The sequence below is a fragment of the Octopus sinensis genome, linkage group LG10 (assembly GCF_006345805.1).
Source record: "Octopus sinensis linkage group LG10, ASM634580v1, whole genome shotgun sequence".
Taxonomy (NCBI): domain Eukaryota; kingdom Metazoa; phylum Mollusca; class Cephalopoda; order Octopoda; family Octopodidae; genus Octopus; species Octopus sinensis.
In genome coordinates, this window is record NC_043006.1 from 72,072,630 (window position 1) to 72,087,175 (window position 14,546).

Below are 14,546 nucleotides of genomic sequence, written 5' to 3' on the forward strand. Positions count from 1 at the left end.
CTCAAAACTACATGGTCACAAAATAAGCTCCTTAACCACACAGCTGTGTCTGTGCCCAAAAATGTCACTAACTTTCTTAATAACTTTTTTATGATAATAAGGTCATATTTATGTATGGGGTTGTTAAAATATAAGTTCTTCATGTCTTTAGTTTGTTGTAACCATTGTGGCCATGGCCATGGTAGTGCAGGAAAGCCATTGTTTATTGTAAGAGCTTTAAATATGATAAATGAATGAACAATAAATCCTTTTTGGAATCACTCAAACTGCTAGAAATAACAACTAAATCTCCCTCAACATCCGCCTCACAGTTTTAGATAATGGAAGGACACACTGCATTATGTAGTCTATTGTTTTGATGACAGAAAAAATGCAGGATGGACATAACAACTGGAATTTTGTTAATCATTGATGGATCTGTTTAATCAAGTCTAATCTTGATCTGGAGCTAAACAACAAGATCAATGAAACTGAAATCAAAATGTGAATGAAATGAGTTAGATTTCTACATTAAAACGTTTTTGTTTGTAAGGAAATGATATCAAAATATTGACTGTTTTTATGTGAACTTATCTAACTGACCCTTCTGTTATGGTTCATGTGTATGATCCCAGCTTCTGTGATCTGATACCTCCAATAATGATGCAGAAATTGACCAAGGCATTTGCTGTTATTTTCTTTCTTCCTTGGTATAATCATTGTTGCTTTGTCCCAGGGCAGCCTGAATGAGCAGACCTGTGATCCAAGTTACTTCAGCCAGAATTGTCTTGTCTTTTCTTCACATGTTTTGTATCCAGAGTCACACCAGCCAAAATAAGGAATTAGCTTAGTTGTCAGAATGTTGGTGTGCCTGCTGTGTGGCATTTGTTTTGGCTCTCTACCGTCTGAACGGAAACACTGTTAAGATCGAGTTTGTCTGTCAGTCTTTCAGGATTTGCAAATAAAATACCAGCCTTGTGCTGAAGTTAATTCTTGCTTCTGTCTTTTTCTTTCTGTGTAGTTAAAACCTGCAGAGGAATAGGTTTACCAGATTTAAAAATGTTCAAACATACTGTATATCACAAAGGTGCTCTTACAACACCATTAAGTCTTAAGGGCCCAAAGCAAGTCATCAACTGATGTGTCTGTCCTTTTCAAGGCAGAAGCATTTAATTTGAAGGTTTAGGTGCTATTGTTTTTCAAATTAACTGACCATGTAGAGATTCTCAATAGCTTTGTTTTAATATGTATTATGATGTGCTTTGTTTTAATATGTATTGCGGATGTGCTACCAGTGCCGGTGGCATGTCAAAACTCTGCTTGTGAAGACCCGTTGAGGCAAGTGACGATCAGAATCGAAATCGATCAATGGAAATCGATCAATGGAAATTGCAGATGTGTTACCAGTGCCGGTGGCATGTAAGAGAACTTTCCGTTTCGCGACCGTTGCCAGCACCGCCCCGTTTCGTGTCCGTTGCCAGCCTCGCCTGGCCCTCGTGCCGGTGGCACATAAAAAGCACCATCCGTTCGTGGCCGTTTGCCAGCTCTGTCTGGCACCAGTGCGGGTGGCACGTAAAAAGCACCCACTACACTCACGGAGTGGTTGGCGTTAGGAAGGGCATCCAGCCGTAGAAACACTGCCAGATTTGACTGGGCCTGATGAAGCCTTCTGGCTTCACAGACCCCAGTAGAACCGTCCAACCCATGCTAGCATGGAAAACGGACGCTAAACGATGATGATGATGATGATGATGATGAGTAGGTGAAAAGGAGTATATTGTTTAAATCCTTCTCTAAGTAAAAACTCAAGCAGCAAGGAAAAAGCAAAGTGCAGGTTACAACACTACCACCATTTTGAGCATGCAAAGTTTTATAAATAATATTAACCTTTAACCCTTTCGTTACTGTATTTATTTTGAGATGCTCTGTGTTTCTTTCAGTTACTTTAAATATAACAAAGAATTTAGTAAAATAACTTAGTCATCATTAAGCTGGTGTTAGGAACATAAATTGTGACTAAGGTTTGGTGGAAGATTTTAATTCAAAACTTATGAAAACAAGATATTTGTACTACAGAGCCAGATGTGGTTTTAGCTGGGTTGGTAATAAAAGGGTTAAATAATTGCAGGTATTTGTTTAGTTTAGGAGTTGAATTCTTACTAATTGGTAACCATTTCTGTTCTGGCACTATTTCTGCTCCAGTGACATTGTTCTAATCTTTCTTTTCCTTCTCTTCTTGCCCAGATAACTATCCAGCTGGCACTGATGGCTTTTGCAGAGTTCATACTTCACCTCACTCGCATGAATCCAGACATGATGTATCTTCATCAGGACTGTGGTTTCCTTAATATTGCTTATTTCAAGTTTGATCTTGACGATCAATCTGGTAAGGATTCTTTTCTTTAGTCGAAGGTCTTTGGATGTTTATATTTCAAATTTTCATTAAATTTTCACTTATTTCAGTCACTGGATTACTGCTAAAGGTTTTAGTTGAAGATATGAACCTCCCTACCACTCCTAATTTCTATTTGCCAAGTGGTTGGGTGATTTTTTTTTTTTAACATTAAGGGACACAAGCACTGGTGATGGTACCATGTAAAAAGCACTGGTGCTGCTGCCACATAAAATGTACCCAGTACACTATGTAATGTGGTTGGTTTTAAGGAAGGACATCCAGCTGTACAAACTAAGCCAAAGCAGACTGGAACCTGATATGGCCCCTGGCCTTACCAGCTCCTGTCAAGCTGTCCAACCCATGCCAGCATGGAAAACAGATGTTAAATAATAATGATGAAAATGATGATATATATCATCATTTTAACATCCATTTTTCTATATTTGCATGGGGCGGATGGGGTTTAGTGAGACAGATTTTCTATAGCTGGATGCCCTTCCTTTTGCCAACTCTTACCTGTTTCCAAGCAAAGTAATATTGTCTCAAGGCCAGATATATACTTGTGCTAAATATTGGAAATGAATGACATCCATTTACAATTATCCAATGTCAAGAAAAGGGGGACACACATCTCTCCATATCCACTACAAGAGCTTTATATAAGTTTGTGTGTTAGCGTCCATACAGTTTCTGCTTACTAAATACCACTTACAAAGCATTAATCAGCTTGAAGTTGCAATAGAAAATGAAGACAACACAGCTTGGTGCCATGTAGTTGGATGGAAATACATGGCTACAAAGTAAATTTCTTAACCGCTCTACTCTGCCTGTGTCTATGATAAGTTTTATTAAATTATTTTCCTTTTTGTTTATTCTACTGAATGGTTGTGTTGTTTTGTTGGTTTCAGGAGAACTTGATGCCAACCGTCCTGTCCCCTTCCGACTGACCCCAAATATTGCTGAATTTCTTACATCGACCGGAGTGACAGGTCCCTTAACTGCTTCAATGGTCTCAGCAGCACGCTGCTTTGTCCATCCTCAATACAAGGTTCCCAGTTTCCTGCGAGCAATTCTCCGAGATGAATACATTACATGGCACAAGAAGGTAAGCATTCAGTTATCCAGCATAAAATACTGCTTCAAATATGTCTTTGTCCAACCCATGCTTGCATAGAAAAGTGGACATAAAACAAACTAATGGACTTTCTAAAGATGAGGTTGGTAGTCCAGACAATTATATTGAGATATTTATTGTGAATATTATTTTATAAAAGACATGTCCTGTGTAACCCTTTCGCATTTCAACCAGCCATGTCTGGCCCAAATATTCAACTTGTTTTATGTTCAAACTGGGCAGATCTGGCTAGAATCATAGAACATTGTAGAATAACCGATAATGTCATTCTGAGCTGTAGTATGCCTGAACACTGCACGCGCACGCACAAACAACAACAACAACTTCTCCTCCTCCTCCTTCATCATCATCATCAAAATCTCAGAGTCATGAGATAATGTATGGTTAGTTCAAAACAATGTGAATAAATAAACATTATATTTGATAGAGTAATCTGAATGCTAAAGGGTTAAATACTACTGTTATATACAGTGTATAAAATATACAGAAATAGGGATGATGTATCATTGCTCTATATTATTCCAGGTTCTTGGATCTTGTGGTTACACCCTGATACTGCAAGTCAATCATCATTTCCCCTCACTTCCTTGCTGGAGTAGCCATGTATCTCCTCTACAGCAAAACATCTGCTCCTGTCTTTCTGTTATATTTCAGCCACCCAACACCGAGCACCAATTTTGCACCCTCAACTCCATCAAGAGATCTTGTCTTGTGAACTATTTGCTGATCTCACTGGTATTGATGCTATGAAAAAAAAAAAAAACATTCAGTCCTCTCTGTTAAGTAGTTGGCATTAGGAAGAGCAACCTGCTGAAGAAACCTTGTTAAAATAGGTTCAACTCCTGTTGAACCATCCAGCCCATACCATTGTGGAAAACAGATATTAGATGATGAGGAGGAGGACGGTAGCAGTGGCACCGTCCACAACTCCCTAGCTAGTTACTTATCTCATTTAATTGTTTGTTGGACTGACTTGAATATGATTTGTATGTTGTTTTCAGAAACAAGAGGAAACTAACCCATGTACCCAGCCACCTGCAATGGAGGGAGAACTTTTAATCAGCTTGGTTAATAAGGCAGTGTCGGCCATTACAACTCGTCTCAACAGTAAGTCTGTTTATTCAATCACTTTTTACTTTGTTACATTCAATCTGGTCACTTGCCTATAATCTTTTGGCCTGGTAACCTCTCCATCTTACCAGTTACTAGTGAGTTTATTTTAACTATTTATACTTAGTCGAGAAGAAGAGACAGTATCTACAGCCCTTTACAGAGCTTCTGAGGCTGGTGGGAGGGAGAATGGGAGCAAGTTATCTTTCACCTGAAGACTTGGCTAAAATGCTTGTAGCTGTTTACCCTACTAAAGGCATTTAAAGACCAGGTGATGTTAAACAGGGCTACTAATTAAGTCTACCACCTACGTAGACCATGGTGGGATTTGAACTCAGAATGCAAAAAGCTAAAATGTGTACTTATCTAATATTCTAACCATTTTGCCTGTCCACCACCCAGGCTAATACTTTACTTAATGATCCCGAAAATGATGATAAGTAAAGTTGATTTCAACAGGATTTGAATTGGGAAAGCAGAGCTGTAACAAATACCACAAGGAGCTCATCGAATGCACTAATTATTTTGCTAGCCCACTGTCCTAAAGAGGTACTTTGTGATTTGTGTTAGATATCTATGTAAAATGATGTAACATCTTGAAATCACTCATTTTCATCCTTTATGCTATAGGCGAGAAATATTTATTTTGATATTTTGTAATGTCGCTTAGGCGTTTAACAAATGGCCTTATGTCATACTAAAATCCTTCCTTTCAATTAGTTAAGGTTAAAAAACTAGCTAGTGTAAATTAAATTATTTACACTCTCGTAGATTTAATACTAGACATATTTAAATGCCAAATGATACAGGTTTCTTTATTACCTGTCTACCTGCCTTGCCTTTACTGTAATATGTAAATTATGAAATAATTTCTTTATTAACAAGAAATAAAAGATATTTTAAATGTATAAATATTTTGGAACTTGTCCTTTTAAATCTTACATAAGGAATATTGCATGTAAAAATTGTATTTACCAAATATCTGTTTTAACAAACAATTGAACACCTTATAGACATCCTATATAGAACTCTTCTAAATTTAAGACATTGATTATAATATCGATAATTTCTTTTTATAGTTTTGTTTGTTAAAAATATAAATAAATAAGTATAACTAATGAAGTAATCTTAAACACAATATTTTATTTAATTAAATAGCCTTCTGAATACAACTTATATACATTTAACTATGCTAAACATAAAAAAGGGCGTTTAAACATGTAGCCCCATAAAAGTAACAAATCATAACAAACAATCGTATAAAAGTTCCCAGAAAAGAAGTTATGGTTTATGTGTGGTATAATCAGTTAAATTGGACAGCATCAGTTTTTGCTAATGTAACAAATATTCATGTAAGGACAGTTGCTTGTTGTTTCTCTTCGATATTTTCTTAATCTCTGTCCTTATCTTTTTTTTGTCTTCTTGCTCTCTCGCTCTTTCTTTCTCTTTAGCCTCTTCTTTTTCTCCACTTTTCTTTCTTTTAATTTTCTCCTCACACTCTCCTCCATCTCTTTCTCATTTCTCACTCATTCAATCTCTCTCTCTCTCTCACCTCTTTTCCCTCCTTGTTTATAATTTTCTGTTCACATTCCAAATTAACCGACCTTATATTCTCTTCATAATCATTGTCATACATCTGCTTTCCATGCTGCATGGATCAGACAGTTTGACAGAAGCTGACTAGTCAGAGGACTTTACTGAGCTCTTCTGTCTGCTTTGGCATGGTTTCTGCAGCTGGATGCCCTTCCTAGCACCTATAGTACAACTAAATATAAGCTATGACTTTATCTCTGATTCACTGTGTGTGTGTGAGAGAGACTGAGTAGCTAACTATCTCTCTCTCTCGCTCACTGCTGAAAGTCTCTATTCTCTCAGTGAGACTTTATAAATATTTTGGCTCCTGTGCCAGTGGCATGTAAAAAGCACCATTCAAGCATGGCCGATGCCAGTACCACCTGACTGGCCCTTGTGCCGGTGGCATGTAAAAAGCCCCCACTACACTCTGGAGTGTTTGGCATTAGGAAGGGCATCCAGCTGTAGAAACAATCCAGATTGGATTGGAGCCTGGTGCAGCCTTCTGGCTTGCTAGACCTCAGTCAAACCATCCAACCCATGCCAGCATGGAAAGCAGACGTTAAGCGACGATAACAGTGATAATGATGATATATCTGCCGTGTATGTACACTGTTTAATATATTTTATAAGGAATTCCCAAAACCATTTCTATTCCCTTACTCTCTATTTGTTCTCTGTTCTTTTTTTCCAGATCTGGCCACATTTGAAGGTGCTGAAAGTAAAGTGAGTACATTGGTAGCTGCTGCCAATAGCCATGACAACTTGTGTCGTATGGACCCAGCCTGGCACCCCTGGTTGTGAGCAATCCCAATTCAAAACCATTATATTATCAAAGTTTTTCCCCCTCGCTTATATTATCAACTCTCTCATCCACCACCATCACCACTGCCATTGTTACCACCACTGACCACATCATTGCCATCTTCCGTAATTTCTTTTAACTATTCATTAAAGAATATTCTGTGTTTGTGCGTGTGTGTGTGTGTATATATATATATATTATATATATATATATATATATATGCATGCATATGCATGTACACACATTAAACATTCATCACTGCTTTTGCCATCGTGAGAAAGACTACTCTGAATATAAGGTGTCATATATAATAATATGTGTGTGTATACTCACACACACACAGATACACATTCACAGATATATTCATATATACATATATATATGTACATAGATAAGTATCTAGATATATGTGAGTGCATGTATGTATATGTGTATTTATATGTGTGTGTGTGTGTGTACACACACACACACACACATATATATATATATGTATGTATGTATATATATATATATATATATATATATATATATATATATACACATACACACCTACATAAATGCACACATTAAACATTCACCACTGCTTTTGCCATCGTGAGAAAGACTACCCTGAATATAATGTGTCATATATACATATATGTATATATATATATATATATACATAAAATGATAATAATGTGTGTGTGTATGCACACAGATATATTCATATATACATATATATGTACATAGACAAGTATCTATATATAGATATGTGAGTGTATGTATGCATATATGTATGAGTGTATTTATATTTGTGTGTCTATATATTTCTCTGTGTGTATGTGTATGTATATATATATATAAATATTTGAAACTTTTCTAAGATATGTACTAATGCCAAACATTTGGTAATGCACCAAAAGTTGGAATGTCAATGAATAAGGAGAGGGTAAGGATGGGTGGAGGAACTATTTGCCATGGGAAGAGGCTGCGGGATGGAAGGGTATGTAAGAAATTTATGGTTGAAGTATCAACAGTAGAGGTTGTGTTTGAGAGTGAACAAATAAAGTTAGATGGTCCATCATCTAATATTTGAGTAGATACTGTTCATTCCAGAAGATAGTTTGACACTTTTTAATTTATTCCATTAGTATTTTTTTTTTCGTAAATATTTGCTTGAATTCTCATTCGTGAATACATGTGTGCAAGAAGGTGGCTTTTAATCTCACTTCTTTATGCTCTTCTCATGGCTCCAACAACAGTGTCTTTGACATTATCATCATCATCATCATCATCATATCTCACATTGTTCTCAGATTCCTCAAATTGATTTTCAGGTTTGTTTTTTTTTTCTGAACACAATCCAGTCCCTTTTCTTATTCTATTTTACAATCTGACAGTATTCTAGATTATAGTAATATATGAAAGCAGTCATGAGCATCTCTATTTTTGCACAAATACTTTGTTTATGTGTGTGTGTGTGTGTGTGTGTATATAGAAAGTGCGACACTGATTATACACAAGCATTATGTGCAGTAAGTACACACGTGTGTGTGTTTATACAGACATATACAATGAATTTTGCAACTTGCAGATATCTGTCTCTTATCTTCTAAATGTGATAAAATGAAAAGAAAACAATGGAGTTTAAGTGAGCTTGGATGTTCAAATGTGTGGAATAAATGAAAATTATGTGCGCATGTACATGTACATACACTTCACACACACACGTGTATATTCAGGACATGGTATGTTGCAGGTAGTTTGACTGATGGAAACAACCAAACATTATTTTCATTTTGTGCCCACTAAGACCATTGCTGATACTAATTGACTGGTCAGCAGATGGACTTTGGTCCAAAATTTTAACTTATTTCTGATATTTATAATACTTTTGGAGTATTATTATTATTATTTTCTACTTATTTATTTCACTATCCCTCTGTGACATGGTCAGTTGGATCATCTTCTGCATATCGTGTACTGGAAAAATGATAATTTTTTTCTACTAAGCTGAGTCTGCACTGTAGGTTCAATTCCTGTTTTCCAGTGATTTTTAGCCACAATCAATAACTGGGAGAAAGATTGAAGTGTTTCTTCAGGTTGACTCTATTAGATGTCTTTTTTTTTTTTTTTTGTCACTCACAACATTTGTGACATTGAGTGAAACCGTCAATTGTGACCCAATAATACACATATCAAAGTGCTCTTTTATCTTAAGGTCTGAGCAAATTGTGTGTGAGTGTGAATCTAGTGAAGTTTTGACCACATGATGTCTGCTGTATTTTTAGGAGAGTGAGGGATGAAAGGATGAGTAAATGAACGAGAAAGAGAAACTATGTGTGAGATTGACAAATGAGTTGTGAAGGACTATTTTAAACATCTTGAAATAAATGTATTTCCTGCTGTAAGCTCTCTTTATTTAAACACTGTTGCTGAGAAAGAAATCCAATGAACCATGTCTCTGACGGTTTTTGCTGTTGTTCTTCAATTGATTAAAATCTTTTCATGCTCACACACACAAGTTCCTCTGCAACTAAACCACTGACTGCTTTTCCCTTGAAAAGATGTGACTGTTGAAATTCTGAATTACAGCAATGTCTCTGACATGAGTTAGATCGTGTGTATGTATGTTTGTATTTATATCTGAATTATTATGCATTATATGTATACATATGTGAAGGCACGTGACTTAGTGGTTAGGGCATAAGGTCATAAGTTCAATTCCCTGCGACGTGTTGTGTCCTTGAGCAAGACACTTTATTTCACATTGCTCCAGTCCACTCAGCTGGCAAAAATGAGTTTTACCTGTATATTAAAAGGGCCAGCCTTGTCACATTTTGTTCTCAGTGAACCACATTAAGGGTACGTATGTCTGTGGAGTGCTCAGCCACTTGCATGCTAATTTTACGAGCAAGCTGATCCATTGATCAGATCAACTAGAACCCTCACCATCATAACCGACAGAGTGCCGCTACTCATGTGTATGCAAATATTTATTTGATTTAGACAGTGCTGAACCTTCTACAGTAGGCAGTTTACAATTTTAGAAAATTTCCTTTCCAGAATTAAATTTTTTTCTGAATTTTGTTAAATTTCTTCCAGTTAATCCTCAGCTTCTACCATCTACTTTCCATCATTTTTTTCTTTAAACAACCTTCATAATCCACTATGGAAACTGTCTTCTAATTCAACAAAATATCTTCAACATCAAGTCCTTCCTTACTAAATACTTCTGCATATTTCTCTTTCTCTATATTTTCTTTCTTTCCCAGCTACATCCTCAATCAGTCTTATTTTTGAAACCCTGTTAACCATCTTCTCAAAATCTGTGCTTAGATCTCTAATCTTGAATTTCCTTCTACAATTAATCTCTGTATCCTGTGATCTACCGTTTGGTTTAGCTACAGTGGAATTGTCACTGGAAATAATACTTGCTGAGAGAAGCATGGTTGCAGTCTTGAATGTGTGTGCTTGTGTGTATATACAAGTATGTGCATGCAACAGTATAGTTCACATATACAAGACTTGTTGCAGAGATAAGGATGGTTATAATAATGTATGTTATTATTGTTGTTGTTAGTGTTGTGTAGTGCCAAGTCAAAACTCTGACTGAGTAGAGCTATGTTCAAGGTTCATCTTATGGTTAGGATGATGATGTTGATGATGATGGTTATAGATTATCATGATGACAATGGGAGTATGTAGTTGTCTGGACTGTAATACACCAGTTCCCTTTTGTTACCTTTGAAGTGATTGCTCCCTGATATTCATGGCAGATAGCCAGGTTGGTAATGGCAATTCATTGAAATATAACCAAAGAATAGATGGTGCTTTGGAAAAGACTGTATACAATCTGGTAGAAGTGGTTATTGTTGAATGGAGGTAGTGAATATTCTTTTCTTGTTCCTATTTCTCAAATGGAGGACTGGAGGAAGCTGGTTGAGATGTCAGTTGTGTGCAATGGTGTGGGACACAGGATGGTGCTGGTTGAGATACAATCTCATCGAAGTGATGGTAAGACGAAGTCCCTTCAGCTGGTTCTGGGCACAACAGGTATACTGGCCTATACACATACACACACACACACACACACACACACATTCCTCAATCTGAAATGATGGCAAGTTGAATGTTCTTGGTCTAAAGCCAACTACACCAATTACAATGATGGCATGGTGAAAATTGTTAACATGATGGCTAAATGAAACCATCTGAGAGAGTTCTAGGTTGAAAGTGTTGTGAAATAAGTAAAGATGCTAATTTTATGATGAGGGTATCATCAGGGTAATTCCTCTATTGATAAAATGAATTAGGGAAGTTGTTAATATCACATATCACACTTACATAATTTGTAATTAATTTAAATTTCAAAGTTATCTCCCTGACCTTTCTTGATCAGAATTATTTCAATGGTTGTTTTTCTTCCCTGTTCTCCCCACATTATGTTAACATCCACTTATTTACTTGATTTTTTTTTATGCATATAGTGTCCCTGGGTAGTTCTCCCCTTTCCAGTCAATATTTTGAGATCAGTACTGCTTGACTGATTGATTTTAGAAAACTGTTGAGGTGGTTGTGATTTAACTTCTCAGGTGACATGACCTATAACTGTTGCTTTGTAAAAAATGTTCTCCATGTGCACCCTGTCTGGTTGATGGCTGCAGTGTTTGCAGGGTATTAGTGCTGCAGCCTGATGGTTTGTTGTCCTCACCTCTTACAGGGAAACAAGCTATGCATTAACTGAATACAGTATGGTGGAAGTGGGGGTAATAGCCAATGCAGGGGTTTGCCCTCACACTCATCCCTGTCTCCCTTTGTGGTGCAAGCTTGTTGGTCTTGATGTGCAGTGGACAGCCTTGTAAAAGAAGCTGCACAATATTAGTGCCCTGGAGAACATTCACTCCCTCTAGATAAACAATACTTGTCTTAGTGAACTGAAGTGGCAGGGATGAGGTATATACTGATGCAGGGAGATACCTCCCCCTTATGCTCTTCTTCCTTTACAATGTACATTTGTAAAGCATGTTCTTTGACGAATATGCAGAGTGCAACGAATAGATGCATATGCTAAAGGCAAGAAAAACAAAGTATGTGCTGTGGTCTTTGTCAGAAAACAAATGCGTACATCTTGGCTCTTTGTCGGTTATGACAATGAGTGTTCCGGTTGATATGACCTCTGAAATACAAGTTCAACTCATTTTTTCCAGCTGAGTGGATTTGAGCAGCAAGAAATAGTGTTTTGCTCAGGGACACAATGCACCACTGGATATCAAACTCACAGCCTTACAATCATGAGCCGAATACCCTGGCTACTAAGCCATATGCCTTCTTGTGTGCGCATATGTGTGTGTGTGTGTGTGTGTGTTTGTGCTAGTTCTACCATAGAAATTTAACTTTTCTGCTGTTGCTGTTATTAAATGGTTCCAATCACCTATATTGAAACAGACTTATGTTATTGAAATGTGGGAGTAATCTGTTGATGTAGTATTTTATATGTCTCACCTCAGCCTGGTGTTAAGCCATGTTGCATACAGTCAAATTTGCAATACTGTATTGAAGATGCAGTCTGAAAGTTTGAACATCTGTTAGGGTTTGCAAAACGACTGTCTCAGAATGTGTTAACAATTGCAGTATCTCAATCTAAGCATTTGTTCAGGGCTGCGCTGTCTTTGTCTGTGTATGTGTTAGCAGCTGCAAGTAATTTTATAACTGTGTTGCATTTGGGACCTGTACGGTTGTGATCTGAACATACTGTGTTGAGGGCTGTAATGTGGTATTCTGAACATATTGTGTTAGTGTGTTTTAAACTGCAATATCATAGTTTAAACATATAGTGCTGTGGACTGCAGTGAAGCAGTTTTAACATCTTGTTTTAGAGACAGCAGTGTAGCATTCTGAACATGTTAGAGAGTATTGAGTCAAAGTCTGGACATCTTGTGTTAGTGGGTGCTATGTCACAGTCAGAAAAACTTGTGTTAGGGGCTGCTATGTCAGTCTGAACAACTTGTTAGGGACTGCAGTGTGATAGTGTGAATATAAAGTGTGTGGGTGTTTTCTTTTCTTCCAGTGGTCTTATTGGTGACTTGAACTGTGGCTTGATTTCAATAAGACAACTACAAAGAATCAAATTAGGGCTTGATTTGGACTGGTCAAACAATTTATGTTGTTGATAATGTTTTAGAACTGTCAAACAAAACTACTGGTTTTTGATGATACAAGGGAATAAATAGAACTAGATCCAAACTAGTTTGAACTGGATCAAACTGGTTAAGTTTTGGTTGCCCTAGAGAACAGAATTGGACTGGATCAAGTTGATTGACAGATTTTGGAAAATGTTGGTTTGGATAAATTTGTCCTTAGACTGGGACTAATCTGGGACACATCTGACATAGAGAAATGGCTTGACAGAAAGAAAAAAAAACAGTTGGTTTGTCTTTTCTTTTTTTTTATGTCTTTTATTTATTTATTTATATTTATTTATTAATTGTTGCAATTGTTTTGATTCCTCATTGGAAACTATATTGGTTTCTCAATCTGTAACTGGTGAACTTGTAAATGTTTGGTTGGGATGAAACCTTGAAGGAACATTTCAGTCTTGATAATCCTATTTATCTACATGTGAGTGTATGTGTATATATGTGTGTGTATATATATATATATATATATATATATATATATATATATATATATAATATATATATATATATATAATGAGAGAGAGAGGGGTAGTGACACAGAGTACAAATTGATACCTAAAGGTGTTATACTAACATCTCATGCTGGGACTTGTCAGTTATTTTCAGGTAAATTTACCTTAAAGTGTGGATGATTGTACAACACCTCTAGGTATGAATTTGTAATCTTAAGAAACCTTCATTGCAACTCACACACACACACTACTGTCTAGCTTAGTGACATGAATCAACTTAAAGACCCCTTTTATATGCACATACAAATATTATACTTTTACTAGAAGAGGGTCGACAGTAACTTCAAAGTTTTGGCCTGTTCACTGTCATCAGACTGCCTGAAACTTTGAAGTCATTTGTCACACCTGCTTTTGTAAATGTATAATAAATACGTACTCAACTAAAAATTACTGAGTAATTTTTCAGTTCACTGTTAATTTTTTTTTTTTATTATTATTATTAACTTGACATTGAGGCAGTGAGCTGGCAGAATCGTTAGCATGCTGGACGAAATGCTTAGTGGTAGTTTGTCTTTACGTTCTGAGTTCAAATTCCGCTGAGGTTGACTTTGCCTTTCATCTTTTCGGGGTCTATAAATTAAGTACCAGTTGCGTACTGGGGTTGATGTAATCAGCTATTTCCCTCCCCACAAATTTCAGGCCTTGTGCCTTCAGTAGAAAGGATTATTACCTTGACATAAAAACAAACTTTAACACACAATCACACACGTCTGTGTATGTTAAGCACAATAAGGTGATAAATGTTGTTTTACCAAGGAAATATGTGGAGAAATTTTAGTGGGACAATATTTTTCAATCAGTTGATTGAGGTTGTTCACGTCTTACATTCCCAGATATCTTTCTTTCTCTCATATCATTC

At 36.4% G+C, this 14,546-nt stretch overlaps 1 protein-coding gene across 1 annotated transcript in view; it reads left to right on the top strand.

The window, feature by feature from the left end:
* The window catches only part of LOC115216407 (transformation/transcription domain-associated protein-like), a 129,253-nt gene extending 121,902 nt beyond the window's left edge, over positions 1 to 7,351 (top strand). The window contains exons 87-90 of the mRNA XM_029785717.2: positions 2,224 to 2,365; positions 3,283 to 3,479; positions 4,511 to 4,616; positions 6,886 to 7,351. Of these exons, the coding sequence (XP_029641577.1) occupies positions 2,224 to 2,365; positions 3,283 to 3,479; positions 4,511 to 4,616; positions 6,886 to 6,995 (555 nt within the window). The 3' untranslated portion in view covers positions 6,996 to 7,351. The remainder of the gene's footprint in view (positions 1 to 2,223; positions 2,366 to 3,282; positions 3,480 to 4,510; positions 4,617 to 6,885) is intronic.
* The last annotated feature ends 7,195 nt before the right edge of the window (positions 7,352 to 14,546 follow it).